The sequence below is a fragment of the Setaria italica genome, chromosome III (assembly GCF_000263155.2).
Source record: "Setaria italica strain Yugu1 chromosome III, Setaria_italica_v2.0, whole genome shotgun sequence".
NCBI lineage: Eukaryota > Viridiplantae > Streptophyta > Magnoliopsida > Poales > Poaceae > Setaria > Setaria italica.
In genome coordinates this window covers 1020165-1035604 of record NC_028452.1, presented here as the reverse complement: position 1 = coordinate 1035604, position 15440 = coordinate 1020165, and the positions used below count along the sequence as shown (strand labels likewise).

General features: G+C 45.9%; 4 protein-coding genes across 5 annotated transcripts in view; 1 reads left to right on the top strand and 3 right to left on the bottom strand.

Annotated features, from left to right (window-relative positions):
• Position 1: 1 nt before the first annotated feature.
• LOC101777807 (small glutamine-rich tetratricopeptide repeat-containing protein 2) lies at positions 2-2020 on the bottom strand. Its single transcript, XM_004960040.4, has 5 exons — positions 1478-2020; positions 1342-1391; positions 1150-1237; positions 417-533; positions 2-302 (listed from the first exon to the last, which is right to left on the bottom strand). The coding sequence occupies exons 1-5, from the start codon at positions 1934-1936 to the stop codon at positions 252-254; spliced, it is 765 nt and encodes a 254-aa protein (XP_004960097.1). The 5' UTR covers positions 1937-2020; the 3' UTR covers positions 2-251.
• A 61-nt stretch (positions 2021-2081) lies between these two features.
• LOC101778214 (ubiquinone biosynthesis protein COQ4 homolog, mitochondrial) lies at positions 2082-4216 on the top strand. Of its 2 annotated transcripts, none has more exons than XM_004960042.3 (3): positions 2082-2239; positions 2805-2988; positions 3506-4216. In XM_004960042.3, exons 2-3 carry the CDS (start codon positions 2809-2811, stop codon positions 4007-4009), a joined length of 684 nt encoding a protein of 227 aa, XP_004960099.1. In that variant the 5' UTR covers positions 2082-2239; positions 2805-2808; the 3' UTR covers positions 4010-4216. The 2 variants fall into 2 exon arrangements, with proteins under 2 accessions (XP_004960099.1, XP_004960098.1); XM_004960041.3 differs by lacking the exon at positions 2082-2239 and adding an exon at positions 2246-2518.
• A 152-nt stretch (positions 4217-4368) lies between these two features.
• LOC101778884 (vacuolar protein sorting-associated protein 41 homolog) lies at positions 4369-11427 on the bottom strand. The gene is made up of 19 exons (XM_004960043.2): positions 10996-11427; positions 10199-10468; positions 9938-10117; positions 9304-9567; positions 9068-9200; positions 8900-8990; positions 8510-8612; positions 7319-7422; positions 7090-7183; positions 6854-7009; positions 6699-6761; positions 6533-6598; positions 6209-6409; positions 6003-6080; positions 5807-5926; positions 5617-5697; positions 5447-5532; positions 5106-5187; positions 4369-5031 (listed from the first exon to the last, which is right to left on the bottom strand). Exons 1-19 carry the CDS (start codon positions 11278-11280, stop codon positions 4636-4638), a joined length of 2853 nt encoding a protein of 950 aa, XP_004960100.1. The 5' UTR covers positions 11281-11427; the 3' UTR covers positions 4369-4635.
• Positions 11428-13074: 1647 nt separating this feature from the next.
• Positions 13075-15440, bottom strand: part of LOC101779293 (BTB/POZ domain-containing protein At1g50280) — a 4990-nt gene continuing 2624 nt past the window's right edge. Inside the window, exon 3 of the mRNA XM_004960044.2 lies at positions 13075-13837. Coding sequence (XP_004960101.1) covers positions 13370-13837 — 468 coding nt within the window. The 3' untranslated portion in view covers positions 13075-13369. The remainder of the gene's footprint in view (positions 13838-15440) is intronic.

The window sequence follows — 15440 nt, the reverse complement described above, 5'->3', positions numbered from 1 at the left end:
ATGTTCAATCATCAACATCTTATATTGAAAAAAAATCCAAAAAGGGATTGCCAACATCTTAATCTCCTCATCCCATTTATTCCAAATATGAAATTGATAACAATAATCAAGAAGAGACTGTACACTGTGCACAGCTGACCATAAGGCAAGGGATGCAGCTAGCCATGGATTGAGCAATTCAGACCTACCAAGTACATATCTACATTACTTGTTGGGATGAACTTCTGACGGGGAGGAAGTTTTAAAATGAGCTATGGATTAGTGGCACTGACAAGCTTCTCTCGTAGCCTCTCGACTCGGGCCTGAACAAAGGAATGTGACAGAATGCATGAGCTATTGAGCTTTCAGAGCTAAATTAGGTAGCTACAACAGAATAGGAAATTGTAGTGTCTGCAAGGCAAATCTCTGATCCAAACCTTGAAAGACTTGGATCGGCGAATAGATGGATCAAGATCCAAGGCATCTGCATAAGCATCTTCTGCAGCACAATATTCGCCCATTGCAAGAAGCGCATCACCTCGCAATAAGTGAGCCTGCAAAACATCATCAATAAGGGCAGCAAAGACCATGACATGCTTAATAATAACAATAAAAACAGCGGCAGTTTGGAGAAAAGGCATGCCTGGCATGCCTAAGGATACAGTGAAGACTGCTGTTCGTCAAAGTCATACCATGGAAAATGCATTTCAGAAATGTAAGGATACAGAAGTGGAAGCCATTCAGATTATGAATGATGGATTAGTTTCAGATAATGTGTATATACTAACTGTGAGCACATATCACCCAAAGGCCACTAACACCCTCTGCATTAAGAAAAACAAACATTTTACTAAAAGTACAGTTCGACTGGATGAGGGTACCACTTGGTTGTGTTGATTGTAACAAGTACCAAACCTTCCTCACTTCACCTATCACCCAGCTACTGTGTAGGCATTCACACAAGTTTGCAGCAAACATTAGTGACTGGAACCAAGCAACCAGCCAATTCATAATTGAGACAATGAAAACATAAATAGACATTATAATTGGTACTTTTCAAGCTTATTCCCGTGGAGGTAGACATCATAACGTGAACAGCAAGGCATGAATATGAATATACAAGCAAAGTGATACCTAGGAAATTTGGTGGTTCCAAAAAAAATCAAATACCTGAGGAAATCTGGGAGCTATTCTTAGTGCTTCCTCGGCGTCCTCAAGCCCACCAGAGATATCCCCTATTGCCAGTCTCGCCTTAGACCTGCATAATTTACAAAAATCGTCACATGGCAAACTTACATGGAGCACACTATTTGACTTAGAAACATTAATTCGCACGCCAAACTTAGAACAACAGAATGCGACCTGCTCCTATACACCAAATGCCGACCACCACAAGCATTGAGCCCAATAACCTACAAATAAACAAGTGTAATCAAGTTAGAACGAAGCAACTGATGGAGCATCATGCACAGTTGAAGAGTGGGGCGTTTGTCCAGACCTCATTCAGAAGGGCCTCTGCTTCGGCCGCGTTTCCCTTCTCGAGGGCAGCCTCCGCCTTCTCCCGCGCGGCGAACGCGGCGAGGCCTGCGGCCGCGTCGAACTCCGCAGCGCCGAGGAGGTGCTCCAGGAGCTGCGCGCCGCGCGCCGCCGTGCCGACGTGGCCGAACAGCGCGGCGCTCCCGGCAACGGAGGCGGCGACGTTGGGCCCCGCGCCGCAGCGGCCGAGGCACCCGCACGAGCTCACGTCGACGCGCGGGGGCGCGAGGCCCGTGAGCGCAGCCAGGACCTCGCGCCCGCCCTGGCGCGCGCACGTGCGGTTCGTGCAGACCCGCACCTCCACCGCCCCCGACGCGCGCGGCGTAGCAGGACGTCGGCGGCGATGCTGCGCCCGCCGGGGAGCGGAGGCGAGGCAGTAGGAACGGTGGGTCGTGGTCACTCCCGCAACTGCCACCGCCATCGCCGTCCGTGTGGCCTCAGGCACAGGCAGGATGATGGGCTGATGAGGCGGGGACCTTTTCCGCGAATAGTATTTCCTTCAAGGGCTCCTCTGTAATGTCGACCGTTATAGTTCGCACGGTCCACGGATCGGGACTTCAGGAGTCTGGGACTCTTGGTGTGGCAATTTTGCGTAAACACCCTTGCCATCTTGAGTCGGACGTCAGGTTGAGCGGCAAGAGGCTCGTCTCTTTGACAATCGCCGTTGTCTCGCGGCAGCCGGGAGGGCGCCACCGTTGTTCTCCGCTCCGGCGTGCTGTCAATCGTAAGTATCACCTCAGGAGGTCTTGCCTTGCCCCGCGCGGCCGAGGAGTGGCTTCCGGGCGTGTACGCATGGTTCCGCCCCTATCCCTAGCCCACCCTAGTACTTGATCTGGTGGATTTGAGTCTGGAATTAGACTGCGTCAGGGTTCTCGGTGCCGTAGTTACCCTCGGTGCTTCCAGGTTTTCGATGATACCATGCAAGCTTCGTATGTTATGGAGTTACCTTAATGGTCAATTGTGCCAGAGATGCTGCTCTCCATATGTTCGATGAAATGCCTATGTAAGTGTGGTATCTTGAAGGCACCGACTGGCACCTACTGATCAGTGACCCGTTGCTCGAGCAATGTCATGTTGCTGACTTGCTCTTTTTCGATATAGCCGCTTAGGATTTCATTTGCACGCAGCATGGTCATTGATCTTACTAGTAGAAAACACATTGTGGTATGTTGTGGTGTGTGTGGTTTCAGTTGTATGTTGCTTCTTGCTAATTGCAGTTGTGACTGTTCATAAACTACAAGGTGGCATGAGGTAGTACCTTTCTGAATGTTGTTTCTTGGTTTGTGTAGAGCCATGCTGGGGGCACGTGTGCAGCTGAAGGGGTGGCAACAGGCGGCTGTTGCATTTGGTTCTGCATTTGGGGCCTTGCTTGACCCTAGAAGGGCTGATCTGATAGCTGCTCTTGGGGAGACTACTGGGAAGCCAGCATTTGAGCGTGTGCTTCAGCGAATGAAGAATAGCGCAGAAGGCAGGGTAAACCTATACTGCCCCTCTTTTGTCAGAAAGTTAAAATTCCTAACTTTTGGTAGTAGCATTTTTTTAGGAAGTTTGGTACTTGTAATTCATATGCAGAATTATCCCCATTAGTGCAACATAGTTTTCTTTTCTCATTTGAAATGTGAACAATCACCAAGATGATGACACTGTGACACTAGGATGCTTGTGAATTATTTATTATTTTTCACTGTTCATCTGGATGTTTATATAGCATGCTAATGTTATCAAGGAGATCTGATTAAGTCACCCCTTGTGATTAAGTATATTGTAGCCAGTTGCTGTATTCTACATAGTACATATATATCCAATGTACGATTCCTTCTTGTGTTGAACTTTGATTTACCAATTGTCTGCGCAACACTGAATTTTGACTTGCAATCTTCCGATGTAATATGAAAAATAACTTCACCTGTCCCTGAATATGTAATTGTCTACTATTGTGGCATGGATCTTCTTCATCTATGCATATTACTGACAGACCATTTTTGTTCAGGAAGTTCTTTTGGAGCGTCCTCGTGTTATCTCCTCACAGGTTTCTCATGCCTGGGACATGCCCCAGAACACATTCGGTGCAGCCTATGCTCAGTTCATGGGATCAAGGAACTTCTCGCCAGACGATCGCCCACCTGTCCGTTTCATGGACACCGACGAGCTCGCCTATGTTGCGACACGTGCTCGTGAGGTGCATGACTTTTGGCACGTGCTGTTCGGCCTTCCAACAAACCTGATTGGCGAGACGGCCCTCAAGGTGATAGAATTTGAACAGATGTTCCTCCCAATGTGCATGCTGTCAGTTGTCGGGGGCTCTGCAAGGTTCAGTGAGAAACAAAGGACGTTGTTTTTCCAGCATTACTTCCCATGGGCAACAAAAGCAGGTCTCAAGTGCACGGACCTGATGTCTGTATACTATGAGAAGCACTTCCATGAAGATCTGGAGGAAGTGAGAAGAAACTGGGGAATTCTACCATGCTCTGATCCCAAAAGGAGAGGTGTGTAGACTGAGACTGGCATATTCTGCGTGAACTTGTATTTAGGTTTCATCTTTGCTTCTGTCAGTTCGTTCTTTTGGAATAACGTCATGAGCAATGTTTACTGATACCTTAGCAAGTTACAAAGTATGTACGCTTCTGACATTTGCAATGCTCTGGGAGTCGAACAAGTTGCTTATATTATTTATACCTGAGATTTACTTCGATGTTTTTTAGTTCTATGATATTCTGCTTTAGTCAAGTATGATTTCTAACTTCTAAGACAGAAGGCCGTAAACAAGTAGCACTCCACTTACTCTCAGCTTTGCAGAACCATACACAAACGAACAGAAGGGAAAATCAAAAAGTCATAAATTAGCTTCTCTTATAAGTTTCTGAAAGAGCAATTCTGCATCTTGTAATAAACTTTTCATTATCTGGCAAACGTGGCATTACAAAAAAAAAATGAAAGATGCCACACAACTTGCTCATGTTTGTTCATCAAATTTACACAAAACTCCTCTGGCTGAGGACATGGCTACCCTCAAAGAATCATGCTATTGTACATATGTAACACCAAAAGAACACAATACTTACAAGGCTCAAAACTTACAACACAACACAAGGTAGCATGGACTACCCAACAAGGCATAAATTATGCAGAGGCAGTAGTGCACAATACACAGCGCATACGAGACTCACCAGACGGGGAACCATCCTCGTCGTCTGAGCCATTGTCAGTATCCTGATTACTGTTTGATCTCATTAAGTCCAACCCACCTTCCAAGCAAGATAGATGATACGCATGGCAGCAGTAGAACAAAATGACGGATATGTCCTGAATTGGCAAAGGATCGAAGCATAAGCAACACCGGGCACCACATCTCGTTCTGGACTTAATATCTAGAGCCCGAACACTGGATGATCTCTCATTTGCTCGCGATGATCCATCATCAACCCTGTTTCCATGTACCTCCTCGTCCATGCTTGCCATGTAAACTCCACGCCGAGCCTCGTGGTAGTATTTAACCAAAAGGTTCACACAGTCAGCCTGTACAAGACCAAGTTTGGAAAATGTTCTGAATTTCAGATGGATGAAAGATGGTAAACCAAAATATAGTTAACCTTAAGTATATCGTTGCATCCATTTCGCAGTGAAGTTTCCGTCCGGTAGTCCGTCACAATTTTCACAAGCCGATCCCGCAACCTATCAAAAGCATGAGGAAACAGTCGGACTAAACAAGGGCATGTATCAGCTGGATGAAAATTGACAAAATCCTATGACGGCCACAGTTTTCAATTGATTCTGGTGTCATCAGAGTTTTACAATATCAACATATACTCCTATAATGATTCATGATAATCTCAACAAGGGGCCATGGTAGATCATTTAGAATTTTTTTTGCTATTGTCATGTAAGATATTTTATAGATTTTCAACAAAAAAAAATCCTGGTGCAAACATACCGAGGTATTTCTAACCCATCAGGAACCAAACTGACAATGTACAGAGGATCAAGATTGCCAACAGTATGTTCCAATAGCATCCCAACCTGCTCAATAATCATAGAAATTGAATTAAGAAATAAAGAAGATGCTTCAGTCTCAAGGAAGGTTAAGCACATTATGCCAATTACCATTTCAGGCTTCTGGAGGCACTGTCTAATCAGTTCATCCCATAGTTCGTCATCATGTTGGTCCATAACAAATTCAACAGCCTGTATGCAGTTCAAGATTAATGTTACCATCCAACCTCATATACAATTTAGATAATATAGAATATGATTTCTTATAAAGTGGTGAGATAATAGATAAGCAAGCTAGAACCTCCTCTATGTTTTCCAGTTTGTTTATGATTGTTGAAAGAGCTTCTTTAGCATTGCCCATTCGACCAAGGACAAAAACCTGTTCCCTTACAAGTTCCCTTTGTGCAAAGATTTCATATGCCTGGAAGAAAACAAATTGTCAAGCCCATAATTAATTAAAATATAAATTTTACGATTTTTTTTTGGGGGACTATGACCTTGTCAAGCCTGTAATGCTGACTAGTACGGAGGAAGGGTAGTAGCATCCTTTGCTCATAGTCTGCATAAAGCTCCACCTATAAAGCAAACAGTTTTGACTTACTAGTTATTGTCAAAACACAAAGTAGATGTAAACAAATGGGCATAATAATTAACAATAAGGTAGACATTACAAGAACTATGTTAAAAGGGAGTAACCGAATACCTGCATATCATGAAAATCTTTTCCAGCATGTATATCTATCTCAAATAGAGCATGCAAATATAGGTGCAAAAAATGTCTCTTGTCACATTTTTTATTGGTATGCAACAACTGCTCCACAACTTCATATGGGGGAATGATATCACGATGTTGGATCAGTAGGTGAACTGTTCTTTTACTATCCAGTATCATAAGATTGACGACCTGTAGAACATAAAAAAAGCAATAAGTTCTTTAAGTCCAGGATATGGATGGCTTTTTCTAATTTATATCCCTGAAGAATATAACTCTGTATTAGAGCTAAATTAGACTCCGTCCATTTGGTACCTTATCACGAATGGCATCATGCAAGTTGTACTTTTCAATAAACTCGAATACTTCTGGCTTCAGGAGCTGAGCCAAATAAAGTTAAAGTTATATTAGAATTGTATTTTGATAGTAAAAAAATACTTTGAGATGTACGTACAAATACTAAAATTTAGGATGTACTTACTTCAGCATACAGGGAAAGTGCCTTTTCATATTGACTATTGATTACATACAACTCAGCTAACGCCTACAGGGCACATAAGACAAAGATATCAATCAAAGAACTAAAAAGAATGAGATGTATATGTTTCACATCCATCAAACAATGTTCCTCCGCACCTCTTTCAATGTATCAGTCATCGATGATGAGTCGAGCTGTGGCTCAATGGCAGATATGACAGGTGAAGCTGAGTACAGTGTAGGTGGCCAATTTTTTACAGTGGTCAGCAGAAGTTCATGGAAAGAAGGATTGGTAGTTAGAGCAACAAGGGCAACCTGCACAAGGAATTCAAAATTGTATTACAAACAGATAGGTATTGAAATAAGTAAACAGAACTTACAAATTAGCACCACACCTCATATGCAGTATCACTCAGCTGAGGATTTTCTGTAGGTATATATGGGACCAAAACAGGAAGTTGGCGGAGATGAGCAAAGTGAAAGACCCATCTGCGGAGTAAAAGTCTTGGTTAAAAAATCACTAAACTAACAGTCTAACACAAAGAGGCCCATCAAATCTTAAACTCTCATCAGAGTTAAACTAGATCACATGACTGAGACGTGAGTATCAACATATTTTCTAACCTCTCCCATGCTGAAGGAGATCCTCGCAGCAACTTTGGACAGCGTTGAGCAGCTTCAGCATATTTTCTTTCAATTATCAAGTGGTCAAGGTATCTTGAACCAACCTGTAATGAAATAACATGAAACTAACTTTAATACTCGAGTATTTTCTTATGACATTAAGTCTTAGTTCTGAAGGTCCTTCTCAGTTCTCATACATGGGCTCGCACGTGGTACACCAATTAAATTGGCTGTTAAACATGCCACACTTTTTTTTTGAAAATACATTGGACTAGGTAACATATAAGATAAAGAAAATGGGACACTTTATGTGTTATTTGCATTATTAGGGACGGTTTGGAACATGACTGGCATGGGCCAAGCACCCATGGGTTGGCTCAGCCCACCCAGCAGTAATCTTTAGAAGTCTCCATTTAGGAAGTTTGAGACTTTGAGTCTTGTTTCGGTTTAGGAAGTTGGAATTGAGTTTGTTTTGGAAGATGGATCCAATCTTTAAGGATTCTATCCTCAGGCGGCTAAGGGGTCTAGTCAAGAGTCATCACTAACTATGAAACTTGAGGGGAGGGGATGTAATCAATTGAATCAGGCAAGGAATAGAGGTCCTCTACACCCTGCCCCTGCCTCCCTACTTATGCCACTGCCCCCTCCCCCTCCTGCACAGCAGGCAGCACAGCTGCCGAACACCTCAACGCCGGCAACGACTGGAGCTTCCCAAAACCTAGATCAGGGCCAGAACTACAGTTGTTTACCCGGTCAGATGACAATGACAAATTTTAGCAAATCCTATACCAATTTGCTATTTACTAAGAAGACTTAGTGATGACTAGTGGAGCTGACCCTGATGATTTTTGTGCCTGGGTCCACCCCTGCCCTAGACCCACCTCCCACTATGGCTACAATCTCCCCAATCCGCCCACGACAAACCAACCGCCTGAAATGAAACTCTGAAAAGTCTAAAAATGACCCATTTTGAATGGAAACATTTATTCATGCATCACAGATATCTCGTTCTCTGAAAAATAGCTAATAACCAAGTTTTATATGCAAAAAAAAAAACACCAATACTAGAGACCTTGGTTGACAACTCCTTAGAGGTGCACACTGGTAGGTTCTTAACAAAGTACTAAAAGGGGCATCCTCATAATCATAGGGGTGACATCTACTACCTAGCTTAACTATTTTCTAGCTCACCTCATCAAGAAGCTCAGTCGGCCCTTGCCCTGCCTCAACAGCAGCCAATGCTTTTTCGTGACAATCATGTTGAAGAAGCCAAGCAATATGATCTTCAGCATCTCTAATTAGAATGAACATATAATATTAGATGAAACGGCCATGGGATCGTTGTTACAGAAAGGACATAAACCTCAGAAAACTGGCCAAAACTAAAAAGACTCAAATATCTAACTAACCTAGACCTCTGTAGTCAAGAGTAATGAAATAGAACCATATTGACATTTTCTTAATTTTGTCACTAGCTAGCTCAGCTATGCATTACTCATTTAATTGAAATTAATCAGATACCATTGGATACAAAAAATTGGAGGTTAATGCAAGGTCTTGCTTTGTAACATTTTCACAAACCTTGGTTTCGCCACCACAATATCCTTAGGAGACACGATGTAATACAAAGGTTCGTCGCCAGCAGCCCACTGTCCACCTGCATTGCTACTTCCTGAACAGCAAATTTTCCTTCATTAGGAAAATTTCCATAAAAAAATGCCACTACTGATAGAACACAGTCTATTAAACCTGAGAAAGGTGCATGCGCAAGAGCATAATCTTTTGCCTTGTAATGTTCATAACCATGAATAGGCAGAGCATCTGTAGTAACTTCATCATTTTTCCATGACACAAGATGTATTTCAGGACGCTGTGCAGTTCCCTACAAAATGTTACAATCTTAGCAGCAGCATTTTACAAGCAAAGGTTGCAGACGCAACATAGATTTAAAGAGTGTGATGTGAAGGACGAGTACTGATGAATACCTGTCGTGAAGTAACAGAAGTACTAATTTTTTTCTCTTTTTCATCCTCATCGGGAATATAGGCGAGCACAACTAAAAGGTCACCAAAAGGAGCAATCCCAGATATGTGGTAGCCTGTTTGGAATGAACCAACAATATCTACATACTTCTCGGAACCCACTGCAGCGATGGTCCTTTGTATGCCATTGAGTCCCTGAGATGAATCTGTTCGAATTGCTGCAATCTTGACACTTGTTCCCCATCCAATAACTAAGACAGTATCATCCTAAGCATGTAAACATCAGTAAATACAACAAATACATTTTACATTAAACTATAGAATAGAAAAGAAAATTTTAGAAGTTTGTCTTGTGACTCAGACATGCTAAAAAGGTGAATACTTTCTTATCTCCCCATCAAATAAAACAGCTATCATGCTCCTTGACACAATTAACAGTATGTGTGTTTTGGCTAATAGCCTCTGTCTTCCACTCAGTAAAGTAACAAGCAAATCTTTGATCCTTATCGCATTCAGCTCAACAAAATCTTTTGCTTTTGCACCCTTCTAATAATATTTTCCTTGTATGTCGACAAAATTGAAATGTTCGAGTACATGGTTCGACTAAATTATGCCTAATTGATATAGAGATATTTACCTGCCATACTAGGTGGGGAAGTAAGAACTCTGGCCGAGGAATGCCTTTCGGTCGCTCTATGAATGCAATTCCTTTGTCTGTTTTCATATCATGCACTTTCACCCCTGCATCGTTAGCCCAAGCAAGTAGGTCTGTTCTCCACTTCATAGAATGGATTGGCCCTTCGCCATCACGCAAAACCTACAAAGGAAGAGATGAAACAACCATTAGAGTTCACTGAATACATCAGATTATCTGTTATCCTAAGGAAATCAATCTTACCTTCTTATGGTAACCACCCCAAGTCTTCTTTGTCAACACAAGTACTTGACCTGCTAAACCACCAGTAGCAAATCTCCTATAGTTCCGGGAATAATTAGGGTCTAGAGCAATTGCTTTCATGGGGCGATGGTACTCAAACTTCAGTTTTTCATCAGTGAAGAGGCTGCTTATTGCTACTGTGCCATCATCTGAGCAGCTGCCTATATATTCACCGTCTGCGTCAAAGCTGATGTCATTGACAGTTGCCGTGTGGGCAGCAATTTCCTTCACCTAAAGAACATATTGAACACAAAAATGGGAATTGATGAGTATTGGTAGCATTTCTGCAGATGGAAGGAATACACGCAGGATGACAAAAGGCATTGGAGCACACACTTTACTTGTGCATACCATGCGCCATTTTTTGGCTCCATAAGTTCCACAAACCATCGGACTTAGAAATTCGAGGCAGGAAAAACTACAGTGGTGTGATCATTATTACCAAAACTATAACGTGATTTGAAGCTGCAATGAAGGAAACTAGCAGCAACCTCAATTTATGTCTCCAGTAACGGTGCAAGGCTTGCAGTCGCAGCTATGTCAAGTTAGTTTTAGAGTTTAGCAGGTATCCTAATCAATCATATATATCATATATAATCTCTCAAAATTTCAACATTGAAGTGGCCAGCAAGCAGGGAGGAAGTTTTCAGCGACGGTGCCCCAATGCCACGATCCCGGTTTACTCCACGCCACGCCTCCTCCATTCCCCCACCACAAATCCCAATTCCGAAAGGAGAGCGCCCCGTCGCGAGGGGTACCTGATTGCCCTGGAAGTCGAGGATGTGGAGGGTGCCGTTGTGGGTGCCGAGCGCGACCATGCGGTCGGCGACGGCGATGGACGCGGCGGCGTCGGTGGAGAGGATCGCCGGCACGCTCCCGCCCAGCCGCTGGTACTTGAGCCGCGGCTCCTCCTCCTCCTCCTCCGCCTCATCCTCCAATTCCTCCTCCCCCTCGTCGCCGTCCTCCTCCTCCCGCTCGTCGTCCCCGTCGTCTCCCCCCGCGCCGTTCTGCAGCGGCGGGTGGGCGCGCCGCTCGGTGGACATCCTCGCCGTCGTCGCCGGCCGGCCGCTGGCGCTGATGGGCCGCCCCCTCCCCGCGAGATCTCCCGTTCCGAGACGATTTCTGGCGAAGCCGGGGGTCCGCGTGTAAAAAAGTTCGAGCCGGGAGTCCGGGACTTTGCTTGCTTCCCGTGTGTTTGTATTGGTGTTCGTCTATCAATTTGTCGTTAACGCTTTAAACTACTCGAATCCAGCCGAGTCGGGTCGGCTGGCGTATATAGGAGGAAGGAGCCGAGCCGAGCCTCGGCTCGTGGCCGCGAGTTTGATTTGGTTCGGGGGCTTCGGCTTGCTGGACGGACCGTGCGGAGTGGGTACACGTGGGCCTCCAGGACCTTCTGGTTCGGTGGATTGGATTGGAAGCCCAGCACAGCAATTAAGAATGTCATCGTCTTGCTATTGACGATGGCAAACAGTAAACACTTGTCACCTGAAAAATGGTACGCACTTGAGTACCTCTGGAGAGATGATCAAAAACAGTCAGCACCTACGCCAGACTATGGAAAAAACATAAAAAAGTCTGTGCACAGCAAAAAAACATGCTTCGACACGGCGTAGTACAGGCGTCTGTATTTGCGCCATCTGAAAAGCAACGCTAAGCTCAGCTGTTATTCCTTTCGGCGTGGGCCGGGGGCCAGGGCCTCCAAACGGAACATGCTCCGTCATCCGGCGGCGTCTGCAGATAACGAGGAGCGCGTGCGATCCGGAAGTTGAGACAACCCAGCATTACGGCGGCACCGACCTGTTTGGACTGGACGCAACAGCCACCTCCTTTCGTTTTCCCAACTTTTTTGTACATGCGACATTGTCCACGCGATGAGATCACAGCACACCACGCCGCCCCCGCCGTCCATGGTCCCAAAGATTTATACGAAAATCATGAGCTGGATTTTCTCCCTTGTCTAAACTTTCGGGGGTCATGCATGGATGCATGGCCTGAATCATGCTGCTGGTTGAAGGGAGGTCCCAAGGAATACTCAGTAATAATTACGTGGGCCAATGAATACTGATGGGCTATGTGGCCTCGTTTGTTTGAGCTGGGCCGCGCGGGTTGCCGTTTTGGTGAGCCGCATATAGTAATGGGCCGAGGAATACTTGCGAATATTTGGGTGGTGCCGCGCGCCTGCGGTGTCGCACGGTGGCGGTCGGTGCACAGGTAGTCAGGGGCTCAGGGCTGTTACACGACCACCCCGTCGGCGGCGGCTCGTCGCCGGGCACAAGAGCGTCGCCACGACCCACCCGGATCCGGCTCGCAGGCACGGTGTGTGCTTGTATATTCGTCTGCCAACTCTACCGCCGCTCGGCCGGGCGCGCGTGGTGTACGTCCGCGAGGGAGCACCGGGGCGCGAGAGACGCGCGCTCCAACTTGGGGGCGTCGCGTGGACCACGCCGACCTGCTAGCAGCTGAGCAGCGGCGACATTCACCTAAACGCTTTGCTTTGCTCAATTGCTCTGTTCCAGCCAGCGGCCTCCTGACTCGGCAAGGCTGCGAGTTGGTCCGTGCCGGGGTGTTGGCGACCGTGCCCGTTTGGGATTGAACCGATACTGGATCTTTGGCCGCGCCTGCACACACTCTGGGAATCTGGACTCTGATCCTTGTTGGAATACCAGATTCGGTACCCAGAGGATGTGGAGATCCCTTCTTCCAGAGTTCCAGCTTCATTTTATCCCTGGACAAAGATAGATAAAAGCTGCTCTAGTCCACGCTCCACACCACTAGCTTTCTGCTCAAAAAGGTTTCTCAACGGGAAGAGGGAACTCCAGGACCAATGGCGTCGGACGTGTCCAAAGGATGCATTTTTAGTTACCCCCTTCAATCGGAGTGAGAGTGAGGTTCCAGGGTAAAGGAAAAGAATAGAAGAAACTAAGGAAGCAAAAAGGGACAAGGGTAAAAACTTTACATCCCTCTCATTCTTGCTCATCTATCTCACTCGCAGCCAACACCACACAAAGTAAAAAAGGACCAATGCACCACGGAGTAATCAGCTTTACAAAAAAGGGATCAATCAGGAGGAAAATCTGCAAGCTACTATGTGACAGTCTCTTACCACAAGAAGCTCCTGCTCCATTAGCAGTTTCAGCACAGCCTCGGCAGGCCCCTGCCGCCGGTCTGGTGGCAGGAGGCGGCGCCGAAGGAGGACTTGCCCTTGGCCATCTTGGACATCTGGCCCTTCATCTCCTTGCACGCCCGCTCCAGCTCCACCACCCGGCTCTGCATCCTCTGCAGGTTCAGCCGCAGCACCTCCTTCTCGTCGCCGCCGCCGTCCAGGTCCACGCTCACGCTGCGGGTGCGCGCGCTCGCGCGGCCGGCGACCCTCCTCGGCGTCGTCCGGGACGGGTCGGCCCGGCCTTCCTTGGCTGCCGCGGCAGCGGCGGGCTTGCTGATCTGCAGCTTGCACTGCTGCGAGGCCAGCGCCTGCACCGCCACGCCCGGCGGGATCCGCCGGTTCTTGGCCAGGTCCTTGCACGCCTCCAGGGTGAGCTTCTCGTAGTTCAGGCACCGGCACAGCGTCGTGCGATCCTCCAGGGACAGTGCCGGGTGCGACTGCGTTCATGCAAAAAGGCACAATTCAGAGCAAATTCAAAATTATTTTGCTGATTGTAGTGAGAGCAAAATGTTAGATTCAGTCGTTCAGGGAGCATTGGATGATGTCAAAACAGCAAGAAAAGAGGAAAAGCGCCCGCCCTGCACAAAGAATTGTTCAGTGCTTTTGGTTTGTCTGACCATGCTTGAAGAAGAAAAGGCAGTGGATGCAGGGGAAATTACAATGCACAGACATAAAGGTGGAAGATGATTAAAGAAGATCCATTTGATCATAGAAAGCATCAAAGGCCAGGCTAAAGGCGATCTGGCACAATGGCCATTGCACCAGTGATAAACAAAGCCGAGATCTTAGTTGTAAAACGATCAGAGATCAAGACAAAGGGGAACCGGCTCGATGGGTTAATGACAAGATGAACCAAAAGCTAACTGCAAACAGGGCAAAAGGTTAAGGTTACCTCTGCATGCATGCAAATAAAGTTTTGACAGCCACTCTCACATCCGAGAGCCTGCAGCTGAACTGCTCACTCAGTATCATCTCACAGCAGAGAATGCTCATAAGTAAGAACTAGATTGACTCGACACTGAAAAGCGTTCTGCGTTGCTGAAGAACAACAACGATGAAATGGCTAACTGCCAATTGTTCTAGAACTACTGTTTTACTGGGAGAAGCAACCAAGTCGATGTCATAGAAATTCTCAGTAACTTGGATTTATCAACATGAATCAAAAGTTACTTCAGACACCAAGAAAAGGCAGAGACATGTACAGTACCCTAGCATAGCAGCAGACGCAAGGCTTTCGGATGCGATGACCCAACAGTGCACGCTTGCACAGTGCAAAAGGGCTAAAGGCATCCCAACTAAAGGCTCCCCTCCATAAACAAAGTACTAGGCGATCTATCTGTCCATCATTAGCATCCCATGATAGTACTGCCAACCTTTATTCAGTTGATGTCCCATGGACTAGATAAAGAACAATCACCAACAAATGGAAGAAAGAAAAAAGAAATGTGGAAGGGAAAACAACAACAACAACAACACAACAACAAAGGATAAAGAAGAGGAACGCCGAAATGCAAAATGTTCTGCCACCTTTATGTAGGGTGCGTTTGGTTGGGAGACAATGTAGAACGGGACGGTCCCGTTCCAGTTTTTCGGGATGGGATGATCCCATTTCTTGTTTGGTTGAATGGGATGGGATGATCCCATTTTTTGTTTGGTTGGAGAGATCGCTATAGACGGGACGAGCACCGTTTTCTTCTCCTGTTAACACCGTTCGTGGGACCCACCTGTCATACTAACAGGTATTTTCTTCCTCCACCAGCCGGCCGCGTCTGGAGCTCGCTAATCGCCGGCCGCCGGCCATGACTGGCTAGAGGAGCTCGAGTTCGTGAACTGATTGTGAACTGCTACTCATTGTGATTCTAGCTTGTGGACCTCTTCCTCTCCAAACCATTTAAAGTGCTGATAATAAAAGTTGCTAGAAATGTAGAACTCTACAACTTTTCGTTTGACAAAATCTTAAGTTTCTATACAAAATTTCAGTTTCGAATTTAACCCAAAATTGAGCTTTCACGGGCACATCTTCAGTTTCGAATTTAACCC

Coding starts and splice junctions, on each gene's coding strand:
- LOC101777807 (XM_004960040.4), bottom strand. CDS start 1,936: ATGGCGGTGGCAGTTGCGGGAGTGACCACGACCCACCGTTCCTACTGC. Junction 1,392..1,477: donor CAGAGGCCCTTCTGAATGAG/GTCTGGACAAAC, acceptor GTTTATTTGTAG/GTTATTGGGCTCAATGCTTG. Junction 1,238..1,341: donor CATTTGGTGTATAGGAGCAG/GTCGCATTCTGT, acceptor TAAATTATGCAG/GTCTAAGGCGAGACTGGCAA.
- LOC101778214 (XM_004960041.3), top strand. CDS start 2,466: ATGGTCAATTGTGCCAGAGATGCTGCTCTCCATATGTTCGATGAAATG. Junction 2,519..2,804: donor ATGTTCGATGAAATGCCTAT/GTAAGTGTGGTA, acceptor TGGTTTGTGTAG/AGCCATGCTGGGGGCACGTG. Junction 2,989..3,505: donor AGAATAGCGCAGAAGGCAGG/GTAAACCTATAC, acceptor ATTTTTGTTCAG/GAAGTTCTTTTGGAGCGTCC.
- LOC101778884 (XM_004960043.2), bottom strand. CDS start 11,280: ATGTCCACCGAGCGGCGCGCCCACCCGCCGCTGCAGAACGGCGCGGGG. Junction 7,010..7,089: donor TGAGTGATACTGCATATGAG/GTGTGGTGCTAA, acceptor TTCCTTGTGCAG/GTTGCCCTTGTTGCTCTAAC. Junction 5,698..5,806: donor AACTGGAAAACATAGAGGAG/GTTCTAGCTTGC, acceptor AACTGCATACAG/GCTGTTGAATTTGTTATGGA.